General features: G+C 36.1%; 1 protein-coding gene across 2 annotated transcripts in view; it reads right to left on the bottom strand.

Moving 5' to 3' along the window:
• AMMECR1 (Alport syndrome, mental retardation, midface hypoplasia and elliptocytosis chromosomal region gene 1) overlaps positions 1–19,358 on the bottom strand; it is a 114,803-nt gene that overhangs the window by 16,570 nt on the left and 78,875 nt on the right. For both annotated transcript variants that reach the window (XM_008062811.1, XM_008062812.1), the window contains one exon: positions 6,270–6,384. In XM_008062811.1, the coding sequence (XP_008061002.1) occupies positions 6,270–6,384 (115 nt within the window). The remainder of the gene's footprint in view (positions 1–6,269; positions 6,385–19,358) is intronic.

Below are 19,358 nucleotides of genomic sequence, written 5' to 3'. Positions count from 1 at the left end.
AGAGCAACAAGACAATTACTAAATTATCATATTGATAATGACATCTTACACAAAAATCTCAGGGTCCCTGGGAAAAGACATGAACAGTACTTTCCTAGATACATGAAGGCCATATTTTTTTTTAAAGGTAGGAATCTGAAATTAGAATTCTGAGAAGCAAAACATGGTATATATATCATAGTTGGGGAAAACTAACCAAGGGGGAAACAGAATATATACAACTAGAAGTTATTTCATTTGGTGACTTTGTGAGTCATGCTAGCCATCTGTGTATGAATGGAAACTGTTTTCAGTGGTACATCAAGAGAAGCTAAAAAAAAAAGTAAACCTTTAAGGGGGGAATGAGGATGAAAAGAACATTAACATCTAAAATATATGAGAGATAATGATGGTAGCCAATTTATTCCTCTCATCTGCTTACTCTCATGAAGGCTGTTACAAAAGAGCCCTATTATTAACTGCAACTAAACACGTCAGAAATGGAGCTGTGATCACTCAAGAGGTGTGCTTTGGAGGTTGCTTTTAAAATGAAGTGCAGCTTTCTGAGTACTAGGAGTGCAACAAGGCTCACGCACACTAACCGAAGCTTTGGTACCTCAGGGAAAAAGCAAGACTAGGCATTTAGGGTTTAGCTTTATAGTCTAGGGACTGTTTTTGGCATCACACAAGAATCATGCTGGCCAGCCCCAACCGGCATGGGTTGACTCCATGTAATAAGTGTGTTCTAAAAGGAAGTCTGTCTTAGAACCATAATGAATTGCCCAAATGGCAGCTATATAGACAAGTGAGGGAGGTATCAGCGATCCAGGGAGCTAGATATAGGAAAAAGTGACTTATAGTTTGTGAAAATAACATTTATCTATCTGATCTAAGGAGCTACTTTAGAATACAGAAAATATTTCTTCCTCATGCCTTCAAGTGATCTTGTCTCTAAAGCACAGAAGTAAAAGATGTCTGACTACAATTTAGAAAATATTTTGACTTCTGTCAGCAAATTGCTACATTAGCTCCTATAAATCACTGGTATAACACTTGCCATATGAATTATTCTACAAACAAAAGCTTATTCATTTACATCATCCTGAAAATGAGCAGCTATGAGGTGAGGCACCTAGAATCATCCCTCAATTCAAACTACAGCCTTTGTAGAGTCATTAGTTTTATATCCTTTCAGATTTTGTAAAGGAAAACATGGCTCCCAAACAGTTTAACTCTATGAGATCTATGCTATATGTCATTTTGGAGAGTTCCAACATGTTGCATGAGCTATTTTTTCTTTCTAAAGCACCATGTCTGTCAATCACCCTGTTATTCAGAATTAACACCATGTTGTCAACTGAAAAACACAGAACAATGGTGATGAGTTTTCTGTGTTCAAACACAAAGAATATCATGTTGGATTTCTCCCAGAGGAGCAATTTTCCTCATTTAATAATCCATTTTAGCCTTGCAGGTAGATATTCCATCTTATCAGGTAATGAATATTTTTTTCTAAACTATTAAATCTTTCTTTTTTTTTTTTGAGTTGGAGTCTCACTATGTCACCCAGACTGGAGTGCAGTGGCCGCTCCCTGCCACAGCAGCCTCGACCTGCTGGGCTCCGGCGATCCTTCCGCCTCAGCATTCCAAGTAGCTGGAACTACAGGCGCGCGCTACCACGCCCTGCTACAAACTATTAAATCTTCATCCTTCTCATACCTGTCAGGGCAATCAGTAGATCATGATGTGGATAATGATCAGCAATTCTCAGAAGGGTGGGGCCACTGCGCTAATTTGTCTTTATAGCTTTTTATGGATGGTTTTGTTGTTTTTAATGACTAACCAGATTCTTTGAGAGGTTACCTATGGAAACTCATTTTAGATGTTATAATTACCATTTTGAGGAAATATAACACATGGAAGCATTATTGATCATTCTGTTCATTCAACATTGGCCTGAAATTAATTACATCCATTTGTGAAATCATTCCTCACATTAACATTCCTCACATTATCAAACAGAAGCACCTAGCCCCTAAAACAAACTCCGAAGTAAATCTGACTTTCCTATTAACATCCATTATAAAATTAGAGACATGTTGCCAAAAAAGAGTTCCTAAATAGACTGAGTTAAAAATCTTGGGTGAAATAAAACAGTACGACAGTAGCCAGCCCTGTGGCAGTTCATTTGTTTCCTGATCATGTGAAAATCAAGTGGCTATCACCATGAGTCACGTTCCTCATCCTCATGATCACAGGGATGTCTCTCTTGTTAGCAAAGTTACCTACCTCTACGCTTTGGGACTTGCCCTCTTCTCGCTTTGATCTGGGTACTTGTATCCCTTTAATTTGGAATTCTACTACAGTAACACACTTCACCAGTGGGGGATCAACTCTCAAACTGTACTTGTGCCAGAAAAGCCCTATGTTAGAAGCTTCTGCTTGTATAAAACATACTTATTACCTATTTTTGGCTTTAAAATTATCTCTAAAAATTCTATAATACCCTTGTTTTCCCCCAGAGCATAAACATACATAGGACTTTGCATTTCAGGTTAAAATTAGATACTTATGGTGAATAGGATATTTAATTCTTGGAAGAGAAGCTGTACCTATTCAACAGTATGAAATTTTTCAAAGCGAAGTGTATCTTTCATAATACAGACTGACTTTTCAAAAATGAAATTTGCAATATAAATAATTAACTTACACACAAAGATGAACCAAAAGCAAAGACTTCCCCATAAGCTTCTTTTAAATAGTGACTGTATATTCAATATGATCTTAGTTACATAACCAAATATGCAGATTTATTAATACAAAGACACAAAGAATGGAAAGAAACATTCCAAAATGCTAACAACAGTTATTGTCAGAATGGTGTAATTATAAATGACTTGCATTTCCTTCTTTATAGCTTTTTTAAAAAATTTCATTTTCAATAAATTAAAATTACTATTATGGACAGTCAGTGTATGTGGGTATAAAGTTTATTTTTCATTTTTATTGTGGTAAAATACACATAACATAAAATTTGTCATTTTAACAACTTTAAAGTATACAATTTAGTGGCATTAAATATATTCACAATATTGTGCAACCATCACCACTACCTAGTTCCAGAACGTTTTCATCACTCCAAATGGAAACCCGGTATCTATTAAGCAGTCACTTCCTATTCAACCCTTCCCCCAGCCCCTGACAACCGCTAATATGCTTTCTGTCTCCATGGATTTGCCCATTCAGGATTTCTCATATAAACAGAATCATACAGTATGTGGCCTTTTGTGTTTCACTTCTTTCACTTAGCATAATGTTTCCAGGGTTCATGTTGTAGTATTATCAGTATGTCATTTCTTTTTATGGCTAAATAATATTCAATTGTATGACTATACCATATTCTGTTTACCTATTCATTTGTTGATAAACACTCGGGTTGTTTCCACCTTTTGGCTATTATGAATAGTGCTACTATGAATATTCATGTACACGTTTTTGTTTCAATCTGTTACTCTTTTGGGTATACAGCAAGGAGTAGAACTGTACCAATATATAATTTGTTTAAATGCCTTTAATTCTACTTTGGCATTCTGTGTTTAAAGTAGCAATGCTTTTTCAGAATTATTAAGGATAACTCATATAATATCATTCCCACAATATTACCATTCCATTTTCAATCACTGATTATGGTACATATTTTTAAAGGCCAATTACATTCTTGTATTTAAAAATGTAATTTTCACTCTTACTCTTTGTGAGCAAATTTCTGTAATGCCAAATATTTCAACCAATAATGAACTAATGGAAAAGAACAGTCTTTTCCTCTTAGTATGCCCGTTCTAGCAGTACTTAATTCACTTGCAAATGTTCGTATATCAAAAGTATAAAACATATGTATTTTTTGTTTCAATAGAAAAGCATCACTTAACAGACACCAATATTTAAGCACTAAGGAATGTACTAAATACACAATACCAAGTAGAAGCAATATGGAATCTTGTAGAAATTCAAGCTGGTAGATGGTGACCAAAGAGGATAAATACCCTAAAAGAGTATACAGTACTAATTCTTAAGGGCTTTACTTCCCACCCACCAAAGACAAAGCTGATACATCTCATGAACATAAGAGCTCAATAGTATCAAGGCTAATTTTAACAGTAGACAGTACTTGAAGTGGGCTAAAGATGATGGTGTACTACTCTGTGCTTATCTATACGTATTTAACAGCTGTTAGATTCTCCCCTTTTTCCTTCCCCCAACACACATGCACACATGATCTATATCATTCTATATGTATGTGAGACACACATGAAATGTACATCCAACTTGGTGGCTTCAAGCAAGAGTAGAAGTGTTCTTGTAGCTTGGTCATTTCCTACATCCCAGACTTTTTCCCTATAATCACTCCCACTCTCACCACTACACATACAGCACCCTACAATCCAGAAAGCAGAAATAAAATTTTAGCTACAGAAAAGGAAGCAGCAACCTTAAAGCAGTAAAAGAACCATCAGAACTATAATATATGTTAATATATAGGGGACATGATTTGGAATCATTTAAAAATAAAGTAGTGGGGGAATATTTCCATAATATCGGCAGGCTTCTCTTTAAGAAAAATCAAATAGGAGAAACAAACTTATAGGAAACAATAAAGTAGGAAATTTCAATTTTACAAAAGGTTTTATATATTCCAACTTTGCTAGGATTAACACTATCAGTTCATTTTATTTCTTCCTTTAAAAAAATCCTAAGATGTGTTCATATTCTGATAATGCTCCCAAAATCCCCACCACAAAACCCCGAAAGAACTCTTGCATCATACTTGCTGCAGAAAAGTTTTTAAATAGCTCTGGCATAACAACAATAATTTATAACATAGAGATTTTTTCAAATGAGGATTAAGAACTTTATAAACGTCTTATTCTGTATATGGAAAAACTGAATCTCAGTGGAGTAAGTAAATTGCTCAGTTTCACAAGGAATCAAGGCAAAGTCAAAAATGAAATTCAAGTCCAATTAGCTGTGAAGACAGTGATCTGTCTACAAGGCAGAATAGCTCAGTTACCATGGGGGATAGTCCTTCTAAGACAGCAGTTTTATATGTGCAGGGGCACCAAAAAAATGTATACACATTTTAAGTATGACGTTTGCTCAAAAGATGGCATCAAATGAATGCTAGCGTCACCATGCAACAGGCAGGACAGTCAAAGAAAATGGAGGAAGCACAGTTGAGTGAACGTCCTATTCTACACATAGATAACATGTGTATACTTTTTTGGGCATACACACACACACACACACACACACACACATACATACATATATCACTGAATTTCCATTGTTTCCTTCTCATAGCACTTGTTTCTTTGTACTATTGTAATATATATTTTCTCTCTGCTACTAGGCTAAATGATGCTTTATGGTGGGGATCAAATCTTACCACTTTTGTACATGTAACACACTGCCCGGAATACAGTAGGCATTCAATAACATAGTTGTGTTTGTGTATACAATTTCATAGACTCCACAGACCTACACTCAACTATCTCCTCCCAATTACCCAAACAAAATCATGGAGACAACCTCTGAACTTCACTAACAAGCCAACCCTACATACTAAAGAAGAATAAAAATATGACCAATATAAGCTACTCTGATCGTGGCTATGCACAGAGATACCCCAGATATAGCCTTAATATTATTTGTTATTATGTTTAAGGGCATACGTTAAGGTAGCCAAGAACTGAATTGGCATTCTTTAACTCTAGTTAGCCAACCCCCTGTTATTATCACAAGCTGATTTCCCCAAATGGTATATTATCTTAACTAATTCTTGTTTCTTGTTTCTGAGATGTATCCTCTGACCACCTAATTGCTTGCTGACAGTTACACCAGAGTGCACTGGAATGGAAATAAGAGGAGAAATACATTCCAGTCAGTCCTTCTTACTACTTATTAACAGCTTTTATGAGATGCTTTGGTGAGGCAGTAGGATAAAAATGAAAACCAAATTCAGTTTGGGAATTATAACAACATATGGCACTTTGTCCTCTAAACTCTCTTTTATTCTCATCTCATTGTTCAACTGTGAGGTTTATGTATGTGTGTGACTCTCGACCTCTATTACAATAAGAGAATGGGTTGAAAGAGTTATTTTCTGAACCTAATTTTTCTTTTGGGGGGGAGCTAATTTTTTATATGGACTGCCAGTTTCCAAGAGGCCTAATTTTTAACATCCACTCAAGAGTTACCTTCATTTTTCTTTAAAAATTTTTCCATAGTCTTACCTCCCAGTCCAAATAATCACAGACATCTTCAAAGTTAGTGAGCAGAGACACTGAGCAGAAAAGCCGTGGCAGCTCATCCCTTGTCATTGGGGGGAAACGGCTATCTTTAAGGGCACTGTTGAAAACAAAGCAAATATTAAAGCAATCACTGTATATGAAAGTTCCCCATTTCAAATGCAGACAATCATTTGAAAAAGGTGAAAGACTTAAAAACAATCAGTAAAGTGCCAAAGGTACCGATAATCTTCAAATGTATTCAAAGCTCCCAAAGATTTTAGTGTCATTTTTCATTTAACAGATTGTGTTTGTTAGCCAATCTTATGACCACTTCTTGTAAAGAGTGAATGATCAATTACATTTCCTGATGTCATTATTTATGACCTGTAGAATTTTCAAATGTTATATTTTACCTTTGAGAAGGATAAAAACCAGACTAGTGGAAACCTGTGGGAAGATTTCAGGATCTAGTGCTGGTGGTGGTAAAAATTATACACACACACACACACACACACGTGTGTGTATATATATACACACACACACACATACATACATGCACATTCATCCATCCATCTCCAGAACTTTTCCATCTTTCCAAATTGAAACTCTGTATGCATTAAATACTAACTTCCCATTCTCCTTCACCCCCAGCCCCTAGCATAAAATGTAATTTAAATACGCTTTCATACTTTCAGATAGTTATAGCAAATACAGTCACTGATGTTTTATCTATAACAATTTTATTGATATAATTCCATACCACAAAATTCACCCTTTTAAAGTATACAATTCAGTGGCTTTTGGTATATTTACAGAGTTGTGCAATCATCACACTTAATATTAGAACATTTTTGTCACCCCTAAAAGAAACACTGCACCCATTAGCAATCACTGTATTTCCCCCATATCCCAGCTCCTGGCAACCACTAATCTACTTTCTGTATATGTATGTATATACGCGTGTGTGTGTGTGTGTGTATACATAAATTTCCTATGGTTTGGCTTCTTTATTTTCCAACTGGCAAATGAAGTTTTAAATCACAACGTTTTAAAAAAGGTTTATACTAGGTTGGCCAGTCACCACAGAACAGTCCTCAAAGAGTTCAAGATCAAAGTTTCATTTTCTAAAAGAAAAAAAAATCAAAGAAAGTGAAAATAATAATGTAAATTATAGACTAAAAATACTCACAAGGAATTCAGGCCTCCTATAAAGGATAAATCAAGATATGACTCAAAATTGTGAAACTACAGGAAATGGCACTAATGTAGGAAATACAAATATGATTAGGAGACCATTAATCACATCAATGGATTTCTGAGTACATCATCTATGACTAGCTCTTGTAATCACAGTGTCAAACTCTAGAAAAAACCCACTGTTAAATGTTAGAAGACCGTAATTCCTCCTGCAACAGGACAGAATACACACACACACACACACGCGCGCGCGCACTGTGTGTTCCCTCTACTTTCAAAAGAAACCACTTCCTGATCAAGAAAAAAATAAACACATCTCTGATTGCCCAGTATATTAATGGTACTACTGGCATTCACACCATCCATCTCCAAATGTCCTAGATAGCAGCCAGACTTAGAAAATGTTTTCACAGATTAATCCTCAGAGGTTACAAACTCATATCCTACAAACTGGTTGGGTCATAACAAAGTTCTGTGGCCTTTGGAAAGAATTTTTTTTCAATGAATTTTTCGATGGTGGATTTTTTTTTCTTTCATTTTCCCATCCCTTCCTTTTTATTCTGAAATTCACCACTGTGTTTATTTACAATGCATTTTGGTGCTCATTCTATCCTACTATACAAAGAAAAGTGGCTATAGGAAGATATAAAGATGTAATAAATGTTTTTCCCATTTGAGAACTCAAGATTAAAAAAAAATCAGGACATCTGTGATAATTCATATTCTGAGAACAGCATTTCACTATTTTATAATTTAACGACATAAATTTCCTATGGTTTGACTTCTTTTATTTTCCTACTGGCAAATGAATTTTTAAAAAAATACTTTTAAGTTTTCATTCAAAGCCAAGATAAAGACACGTGTGTGTATAACCAGGCCCCGCCACATTCACATGTACTGGAGGAGAGAGGTTGAAAAACCAGAGCAGAAGAATCCCATGCCAAAAAAAAAAAAAAAAAAAAAAAAAATGTCCAATCACATTTCACTTTTCCTGTTAGAAGAAAAAGAGGAAAAGAGGCCTCATCCATTAGAATAATATAAAATATAATGTTGGGGGATTATGGATTTTTATTGTGGTAAAATAGATATAACATAAAATTCACTATTCTAATCATTTTTAAGCATATATTTCCTGTGGAGTTAAGTATATTTACATTGTAGTGCATCCATCACCACCATCTATGTCCAGAATTTTTTCATCTTTCCAAACTGAAACTCTGTACCCGTCAAATACTAACTTTCCATTCTCCCTTATCCCCAGCCCCTGGAATAAAATGTAATTTAAATACTCTTTTGTACTTTCAAATAGTTATAGTAAGTACAGTCGCTGGTGTTTTATCTATAGCAATTGATATAATTCCATACCACAAAATTCACCGTTTTAAAGTGTACAATTCAGTGGTTTTTGTTATATTTACAGAGTTGTGCAATCCTCATCATTACTAAAAATTAGAACATTTTTGTCACCCCTAAAAGAAACACTGCACCCATTAGCAATCACTATATATTTCCCCCACTTCCCAGCTCTTGGCAACTGCTAATCTACTTTCTGTTTCTATGGATCTGCCTATTCTGGACATTTCATGTAAGTAGAATCATACAATATATTGCCTTTTGTATCTGGCTTCTTTCACTTAGCATAATGTTTTGAATTTTCAGCCATGGTGTAGTATGCATCAGTGCTTCATCCCTGTAATTGCCTAATAATATCTCAGTATATGAATAAACCACATTTTGTTACCCATTTATGAACTGATGGACATTTGAGCTGTTTCTACTTTTTGGCTTTTATTGATAATGCTGCTATGAACATTCATGCATAAGTTTTAATGAGGACATATGTTTTCATTTATCTTGGGTAGATACCCAGGAGTGGAGTTGCTAGGTCATAAAGGTAATAATCTTTAACTTTTTGAGGAACCAGCAAATTGTTCCTCACAATGGCTGCACAACTCTACTTTCCCACCAGCAACGTATGAAGGTTCCAGTTTTTCCACATCCTCACCAATGCTTGTTATTGTCTGCCCTTTTGATTAAAGCGCCAGGCCTCTTTAATTAAGCATGTTTTATATCTAGCTGTAGCTTTTTCATTTTAAAAAACATGCTAAAGCTTCCATACAGTTAATTTCTTAACACTTTCAGGCAAGTTATTACTTTAACTTTATTTCCTAGGCAACCAACAAAAGGTAAATTTTAGCTTAGTACAATTCAAACTATTTCAAATCAATGAAATTTTCAAATACCTAAAATGTAATTGAGCATCAGGCTAGGAAGCTTTTCTTATGGTATGAAGTCTTGTTGTTTAATTGTTTTAGGCTTTAAAAAAGAACGCGTAGAATAAGGAGTGAATGGGAAAATGCAAACATGGTTAATGGGAGGAAATGACAGTGATGCCACACCCTGTCAAGATTTAAACACACTGACTCCAAAATTCTGAAATAGTAAAGGTACATAGTCATGATGGAAATGGTCTGATTTTACAGAGTCATTCAATTAGGATTTTTGATTCTTGCATTTTTTTCATCCATCTCTAAGTAACTTTTCATTAAACTCATGAGCACAGAACAATTCCAAAGGTAGGAAGTCTTCAATGTCTCTAAATGCAAATTTCTAGGGAAACAAACTAGCAATGAAAGCTCAGCAAGGATTTAAGGGATTATAAAAAGATGAAAATGCAGCTGGAGACTGACCTCAGAGCTGCCAGGCTGGTGTCCATAGCTGATAAACAAGAGGATTCAGCTTTCCTCAACCAAGCTCTCTTTATAGAATATAGAATAACATTGTATATAGAAAATTCAGTGTTAAAGCTGTGCCTTTAGAGAGAATACTATAGTCCAGAGTTGGGCAGTGACTTGCTTGAGGTGGCCAACTAAGCCAGTGACGTGTTGGGGATTCAACCCAGATTTTGTGACTCAAATTCAAAATTCTTTCTAGTATCCACACTTCAGTTGTCACCTTTGAATAGATTAACTTTTAAATTTTAAAATTAAATGCTTGCCTTACTTGGCAATTCTGATCTCATACCTGTAGTACCTCTGCCTAAAGATGATCAATAATAATTCAACAGCTGTCATTAGTAGCCAAAGGGTAAACAGAGCTAGACTTCCTGTCTACTGGAAATATGCAGGAGTGAAAAGGACTTTAAAATATTAATACTGTCCACGGAAAACATTTTATATCAAAGTAGTGTCTGCCAATTTAAATTCTAGGCAGTCTAAGGAACTGACGAGGGGCTCTTGTAGTAAATTTATATGAATTTCTCTTTGCTAGAATAGGAAACCATTTTCTAATGTTTAAATATTGCTAGAAAAAAACCACAAAAAACTTACTATAAAACCAGTTGGCTGCTCCATCACCCATATGATGGATGGGTAAGGTTTAAACAACAGTTTAGCTCACATACTAAGTTCAAATATATTCAATTCAAATTGGCACTTTCCCAAGAATACACTTCACCAAATTGAGAAGGAGCATTAATATCTGTCAAAGTTAATATCTACGTTAAATAGCACTTTAATGAAAATGAACATCTTAAGAAAGAAATTAAGAGTTTAGCTATCAAAGAATCAAAGGGTTTGTGACAGTGCCTGGAAACTATGTTAAAAAGAAAAAAATAGCTAAGAAGAGGCAAAACCTTAGATATTACATGGCTCATCATAAACAACATAGCATGCAGCAGAAATGATTTAAATGAATCTATCTGTCTAGCCATTCATTCATTCACTTTCTAAAACACTGATGACCTTAATTGGCTAACTAGTAGAAAGTTACCGAATTGAGAGGGGCTTCATATTACATGCAATAATTTTTCAGGACAAGAAAGTAATTAAAACCAAAATTAAAATTTTCTGTTTGGCTAGGAAAGAAAAAGCAAATCAAATATGTACCAATCTAAAATAAAAAAGCAGTTTCTTCATGAGGGGTTTCAACCATCAAGAAATTCCATATTCTGTCATTCCCTTGTTAGAGTTTCTGGAAAAGAATGCACACATGACATGTTTGAACCCCAGAAATTCAGAATACTAGAATTCTAAACCCACATCTGAAAAATTATCCATAAACTCTCTTTCTCATTAAGTAACAATTTTAGCTTCCCCAAATTCAGGAGATAATGGACACAAAACAAAATGTAAAAATGTGACTATTAATCAAGCCTAAGGGTAGAGAGGAGCAGCAAGACACAATTATGGCTAAGGAAGAGGGAAGGAACCTTATTTTGGTGAGGGCTGTGACTTAATGTTTTTTCAATTGTAAGCTATATGTACAATGTTAATTAATTGAGAGATGTTTTTCCCTTTATGGTAATAAATACAGCCTACTTGCTGCTCAAAGAGCATTAACATTTATTAATTTTAATATGTATACTCAATATGATATGATGAGTAATTCATATGGGGAACAGAGGAAAGAATGAAGGGATGGAACAAAAGGAAGAGAACATAGAAAGAAGGGAAAGCAAAGCATATATACAGAGATAAAAATGGAGAGGAAGAGAAAAGCAAGAAGCAGAAAAAGGAAGTGGGAGGCAAAGAAAGTACAAAAAAGGGAGTTATCTAGAAAGGGTTCAAATGGAGATACACGCAAAGAAAAAAAGAGAAAGCAAGAATGAGATAATGGCAGGTAGGAGACAAAGGGAGATCACAGATGATAGGTTCGGTAGGTTTTGATACATATTACTTGGCTCCTATCCTATGACATTCACTTAGATTTTAGAGTATTATCATTTACTGCCCTTTGATTAGCTTAAAGTTTTTGAAATGCTCTAATTTTGAATTCTTAAAAGCCTCTACTCTCTATGAGTAGCCATAGCTGCCCACCAGGAGGCAAAAATACCCTTTGGGCTGCAAGCTGTGATGACCAGCAGTATCGTCAGAATCTGCCTCCTAGGCCACAACTTTCTTCCCCTCTAAATTAAGAGAACTGGGTCTGAATTTGATTTAGCAGAGCAGAACTAAAACTGGAAAATAAAAAACACATAAAGAAACAGATGGTTAAATGTTTGTGTATACAGCAAGTATTTCTCATTTCCCTCTACAAAATGTCCACATAACGCTTTCTCTGCAGAGTTGCTGGATTTACTCTATCCTGTTTTTAGAAACGAACTACTAGAAATCATTTGTTGCTTAAATTACTTTTCTGATGAAACTCTACCAAGGTAAGATGAACATAATTTACTTTTCTCCTTATGACTCTGACTCATCTTTAAAACTCAATATGACTTTAGGCCATTCACTATTATACCCTATAAGAACAGTGTTCTCAAGGCTTTGACAAGAAAAATGTGGGTTTGAAAAACAGATTATGATATGACCAATAACAATCATAATTTTTGGAAAGTTGAAAACATGAGATTGTCTCTACCTTCAAGAGACTATAACATATAGACTTTCAAAGTTACAGGGACCTCACTCCTGTGTTCTCTAAGTTAGTATATACTATAAAAATGAATGGACCATCTCTTAAACTGAGTTAGAATTTAGGCACCTGTTCTACAACCCTGAATGAGTATTATTCCCCCAGGCCCATCAAAACCATATCTCCAAGGTATAGCAACAGCTCCCTGTGACTTACTGCTCCTAAAAATGCAAAATTGAAGTCATCATCAATACATGAGCACTATTTCACAGTTCTATAGACCATTAGAATGGTCAAGTGCATGGATTCTGGAGTCAGACATACCTGCATTTGGATTCTGGCTCCATTGCATACAAGCTGTGTGACATTTGGGGAAGTCTCGATCTGTGCCAGCCTCCATTTCCTCATCTATAAAATGGAGATAGTAATAGTAGCTGCCTCATAGCTATTGTAACAATTAAACTAATAATTGCGTAAGCACCTTGCATAAACTAGATACTCAATAATTAGTGACTGTCAAAGAACTCTGATTGATCATACAAATATTTGGTAAGTTTATGCCAAAGGGCTGAGCCCATATCATGGCTCTGGTGAAAGGAAGGGAGCCACAGGACTAAGCTGTGCTATAAGAAGATCTAAAAAAGTTATCTTTCCTAGGAATTAAATGTGGCAATCTCAGGGGATGATAGTTACCTTTCTAGACTGTGGAGTCTTTGAGACGCCTTCATTTCATTTTCTTTCAATTTCAAAGTATTTATTAAGCACCTGCTATGTGTCTTTTATTATTCAAAGAGCCATGGAGGATATAAGAATAGTAGATTACTAAATAATACATCGATGTGTGTAAAACATTTGTTAAAAGGATATACCATAGGAATGCTGAGAATAATCAGACCAGGTTAGTTCCCTTTTTGGAAAGATCTGTCTTACACTCTCTGCTTCTGGTTTACTGGTTACCAACTGATCCAGAATTGCATGTAAATTTACAGAAATAAAAAGTATACATATTTTTTTTTCAGAAACAAATCCACACCAAGTAAGGTGTGCCTTTGTAAAGAATCTCCATTATCTTTCAGACATGCATTCATATGTTGCTTTGTAGTATTATCTTAGTTTTCCTGAACTAGATTTTTTTAAGGGTTTGATCAACAGAAGTGATTTAATTAATAGCATCATTTGTATTATTCTCTCTCTCTTTTTAACTTTATTTTATTTTAAAATTGTTGGGTACAAGTGAGAATTTGCTGCATAAGTAGGCTGCATGCAGGTGAAGTTTGCGCTTCTAGCTGGCCCTCACTCCCTGGGGGGGTATGGACAAGGTACTCATTATGTTGCCACATGCCCCTCTCCCTCTTCCCTCCTCCTCCCCGTCAGTAGTGCTCAGCAACTGCCAATACCCCTGTTATGCTAATATGACCAGTTGGACTAGATTTTCAAAAATCTCTTGGGCAGAGATTGATCTTTCACTTCTGTACAATTGTGTTCAATTTGTCTTTAGTGGATTTAGATATATTATTCTCTATAACAAAATTAGGCACAAAAAAAACAAGAAAAAAATATCTAAGAAGCAAACAGAATGAGAGATGAGAGACTCCAAAGGCAGTAACTGCTTTCCTTGTCTAAACCAGTAGTCTCCAAACTGCTTTGACTGAGCTTTCTGAATAGTAAAAGTTAGAGCATGTCTCCAATACGTATATTTACAAAGTATATATATGTACTACTATCACTAGCTAATATATCAAAGTACAATATACACTTAGAGTAAGTTTTGTTGTTAAAGACAGTAGATAAGTATAAATCAAATAATGTTCTTGATTATTCCTTTCTTGTTTTGGGGCTGACATTTGTTACGTCTGATTAGATTATCTTCATTTTCACATAACTTGGCGAACTAAATTACAAGGTAACTTGTTGGAGAAATGTCAGCTAGTTATACCATATTTTTTTGTTCTTGCATCATTACTATTATCATCAACCCATTTTTCCTCTGCAGGAATCTTCTTAAGCCATGTGTCTCTTCTATATGGATTAGTTTATCGAGTGCTAGCTAACCTGCACACAACTGTCAAACAGCTTAAGAAGATTCCCACAAGGAAATCACAGGTCGAAGTTAATACAGGTTGAGTATCCTTAATCCAAAATGCTTAGGATCAGAAGTGTTTCAAATTTTGGATTTTATTGGATTTTAGAATATTTATATTATATCGGTTGAGCATCCCAATTCTGAAAATCTGAAATCTGAAGCTTTTTGAGTGTCAACATGACACTCAAAGAAAATGCTCACTAGAGCATTTCAGATTTCAGATTTTTGATTTGGGATGCTCAACCTCTACTAAGAAGTAGGAAATCTACCTAATTAGGCACATGTAAACTGAAATACACTGCAATATGCTGAAAGTGGATGAAGAAATGTATGTGCCACTATTAACTCTCACCAAAATGTGACTCTCACACTTTCCTCAGAATCCCCCATTTAGACTATGTGACAACGAACCTCTACCATAAATGGACCAAATGAGAACATCAGGGCCATTCCATATATTAAATATTGCTGGAGTTTAAATACTTTTTAATATTTCAGATAAAATTACCAAAAATAGAATGTCTAATATTTTCTTCTCACACCACAATGGATCATCTGGGTGCACCATTCTTTGGAGACTGCTAATTCAAAATGCTTCTAGAAGACTGGTCCTAAGACACACTATGAGCAAAGCAGTTTTAAATACCAAAGAGCCAATGTCTGTTGAGTACCTACTGTGAGCCAGGTGCTACACATGTGCTTTTTTGTTTAGGCCTCAAAACAGCCTCATTTTCCAGATGAGGAAACTGAGGTTCAGTGATGTTCAGTAAGATTATGCAATTTGCCAAAGGTCATAAAGACAGGTAAGAGAGCTGACATTTGAAGCCAGGACCACCTGCCTCTAAAGCCCATTCTCTTTTCACAGAACCACTTCTAGAATACTAGCAAATCAAAATAAATGTGTACACATTTAATCAGTTTTAAGGAATGCTTCCCTAATTAATACTTCCTTTCCTGGGATTTAACTGAAAGCTTTAGGTGTTAATGTAAACAGGTTCTGAAAATGTCTAAAAAAATGGTACCTTCTTAAGTAAGAAAGTATTAGCTTATTTTTGTTCTCTTCTTTCTCCATTTTGATCATGGTGATTCAGAGCTGCTGCCATTGACAAACATCTGTTTTGTCTAAATTTAATAAGCCTTATTAGTGGGATACTAAGCCTTCCCTTATTCTGAAGCCTTTCTACAATTTGAAATTTAATCTGCTGGAAGTCATAATAGCGTTACCAAAGTACTAGTTTTGGATGTATCTAGGCTGGTGGGCCTGTTTCTAATTTTTAATTTTGCCTTTCCAACGTGAATGAATAAGCTCTCTCATACTCCCTACAAGAGTCATGCAGGTTTTTTTCCTTCCTTCTTTCCATGGTAATCAAATCTATAAATTGAACTCTTTAAACTGCAAAACATATGTTGTCACTTGAACTTTATGTGCAATGTTAGACTGGTTCGGTCTTACCTACTGGTTAACTATCCTTTCTAAAACTATTGCCAGTCCCAGATGGTACAGGTCTGCTAGAGGTAGCATGCTAGTTCCTTATTGTGTGGCCTGTCTATAATTTTCCTCAGATGTCACTGATGGGGGACTAAAGATAGCAAAGGAAAACGATTAAGTAAAACTTAAAGATGAGTTATAAAGTAAACTTATCAACTCTGTCACACAGAGGAAAAGAGAGAGAGAGAAGGAGCCCAATCCTCCCCCACTACCTCATTTTAATGTTGTTGGGTTTTTTTTAACCTTTATTTTTCTTTCTCTTCTTCCCTTCCTCCACCTTCTGGATGTTTTCCTCTTCTATTTCACCTTTCTACTCTAGTAAGGTAAGGAAGAAAGAATAGTAAAATGTCTCAAGAAGGATATGAAAAAACAGAATAAGGGTAGGGGAAAAGAGGAAGCCACCACAAAGACAAAGGCATACTGCTACTCATGGAACACAAGGACAACTCTGACAAGCATGCAAGGCAGCCTCGTGTTCTCAAACTCTGCCACTGGGTCAAGATGGCCCATTCCCTTCCGTACAGGTTTTAATGTTCTATTTCAGCCTTTGGGGAATAGATAAGTGATGGTGGCAGAAAAAAATAACATGATCCACTGCCTATTTTTTCCCAGGATTTTTAAGGTAACCTTAACAAGCACAAGGGGGATTGGGAAGAAAAGTAGAGAGCACCTCATCCCTGCAGCCTAGATGCCTAGCCAGTGAACATCAAGCAATGTTTTTCAAATCATTCCTTAATCTGTGTACTTTTAAATGGTTTATTTCTTTATAGTCAGTATAACTGCACATCTGTTTTTAAAGCCTCTATAATTGGCCTCAGATTCATTTAAATGGAACTATTTTAATTTTTTCATCACTATATGATATCTTTGGAGGAGTATCCTTTAAACCACTCATATTATCTTTGTTTTGTGTGAGTCTTCATAGTATCCAAAGTCTTTTATTCTAGCTGAACCTCAAAAAACAGCCCCAAGAAATAAATAAAGCTTATACTACATTTTATCAGAAACCATAATAGGTGTCTTCCAAGAACAAGACCTCCTATAGTCATGGGTCAACCAAATGGCAGGGCTAGAAGCGCTAAAAGACCATCTACTGCACAACCTTCATTTGACATTTGGGAGAAACTAAGAGCAAAAAGTGACAGGCCCAAAGTTGCACAACTACTTAGCAGAGTTGAGACTGTATTTCCTGACTTCCCTGTCCACCCATCCACTGATCTTTCCATTATTCTTTCACATATTTGTTGACCAGCTCCATCCTAATCTCATAACACTCCAGAGTGGATGTTCAAGAAGCAAAGAGGAAAATGATGACTAGGACACCAGGGAATAGCTAGAACAATAAAATAGTGAGCTGCCCAACGTAACTCAACACTGTCAGTCACTTAGCACTTGTCAGCATGCTGAAGCCAAGCAGAACCCAGAAACTGAGCACATAAGGTGGGGGAGCAGTGGAACACCAACACTGTGTGGGTGGAGGATACAGTCCTAACTATTGCCTTCATCTGCATCTCTTATCCACTCCCGCATCATCTTGCTTGATTCTTGCACACTCCTAGTGGGGGCCAGTCACACCTTGCAAACCATCCATTCTGTCCAATTTTTTTCTCCTTAGCTGCTGAGCCACATAAAGGATTGATTATTCACGAGCTAAGTTATACATTTTTAAAATAGGGTATTTGGCTGGGCGCAGTGGCTCATGCCTGTTATCCCCACAATTTCGGTAACTGAGGTGAGACAACTGCCTGAGTCCAGGGGTTCAAGACTAGCCTGGGCAACTTGGCAAGACCTTGTCTCTACAATAAATCAAAAAATTAGCCAGGCGTGGTGGCGCATGCCTGTGGTTCTAGCTAATTGGAAAGCTGAGGCAGAAGGATCACCTGAGCCCAACAGGTTGAGGCTGAGGTGGTCGTGATCATGCAATTGTACTGCAGTCTGGGCGACAGAGTGAGACTCCAACTCAAAAAAAAGGGGGGTGTATTTAATTCCCTTTTATCAAACTCTAACAACCGGAGAATCTGTCCCTAGTATAAAAGGTTGTTCCGGTTGTGTGCGTATAAATATGTCAAATTATAAGCTGTTTGAGGCAGGATAATCTCAACACTCATTTTCTTTTTTTCTTTTTTTTGAGTTGGAGTCTCACTCTGTCGCCCAGACTGGAGTGCAGTGGCCGCTCCCGGCCACCACAGCCTCGACCTGCTGGGCTCTGGTGATCCTTCTGCCTCAGCCTTCCAAGTAGCTGGAACTACAGGCACGCACTACCACACCCGGCTAACTTTTTGATTTATTGTAGAGATGAGGTCTCGCCAAGTTGCCCAGGCGGGTCTTGAACCCGCGGGCTCAGGCAATCCACTCATCTCAGCCTCCCAAAGTGCGGAATTACAGGCTGAGCCACCAAGCCCGGCTAACACTCATTTTCAAATAAATACCATACTGCCATGTGTAGATTCAGTAAAGGAAAAATATGTGGTCCTTGATGTACAGCTAAAGAAGTTCTTGTACTTTAATCCAACCTACTTTCCAATCTCTTAACTTGGAACAGATTTTACTTTACTCCTTTAGACAAACATATTTAAAATGAGCTTGACTAAACAGAAAAGGACATTTTAATTCTTCATTTCTCATTTGGTAATATCCCAAGAAACCAGACTTTCAAAGAAAAACTTTACTTGTATAGTTTTCTATTTTATTACCATTAAAAATTATGTAATTCTCCCATTGAAAAGGTCCTACTTTGATTTTGCTTTCTTGAGACAAGCATATGGGGTAATAAAATATGTTAGAAAAGTTTCACAATATGCTGCTCAAGTAATGGCAATTGCTGATTCTATACTATGGCACATATTAGGAAAACCATAGCAGATACTGAAAGAAAACAGTATCATTTGAGTTTGGAAAAAATGTAATGAGCCAGGCTCGGTGGCTCAGCCTGTAATCCCGCGCCTTGGAAGGCTGAGGTGAGTGGATT

The sequence above is a fragment of the Carlito syrichta genome, unplaced genomic scaffold (assembly GCF_000164805.1).
Source record: "Carlito syrichta isolate Samal-C Ts95f unplaced genomic scaffold, Tarsius_syrichta-2.0.1 Scaffold305844, whole genome shotgun sequence".
Taxonomy (NCBI): Eukaryota; Metazoa; Chordata; class Mammalia; order Primates; family Tarsiidae; genus Carlito; species Carlito syrichta.
Note: the sequence above shows the minus strand (reverse complement) of the source record. Positions and strands in the feature narration are given on the sequence as shown.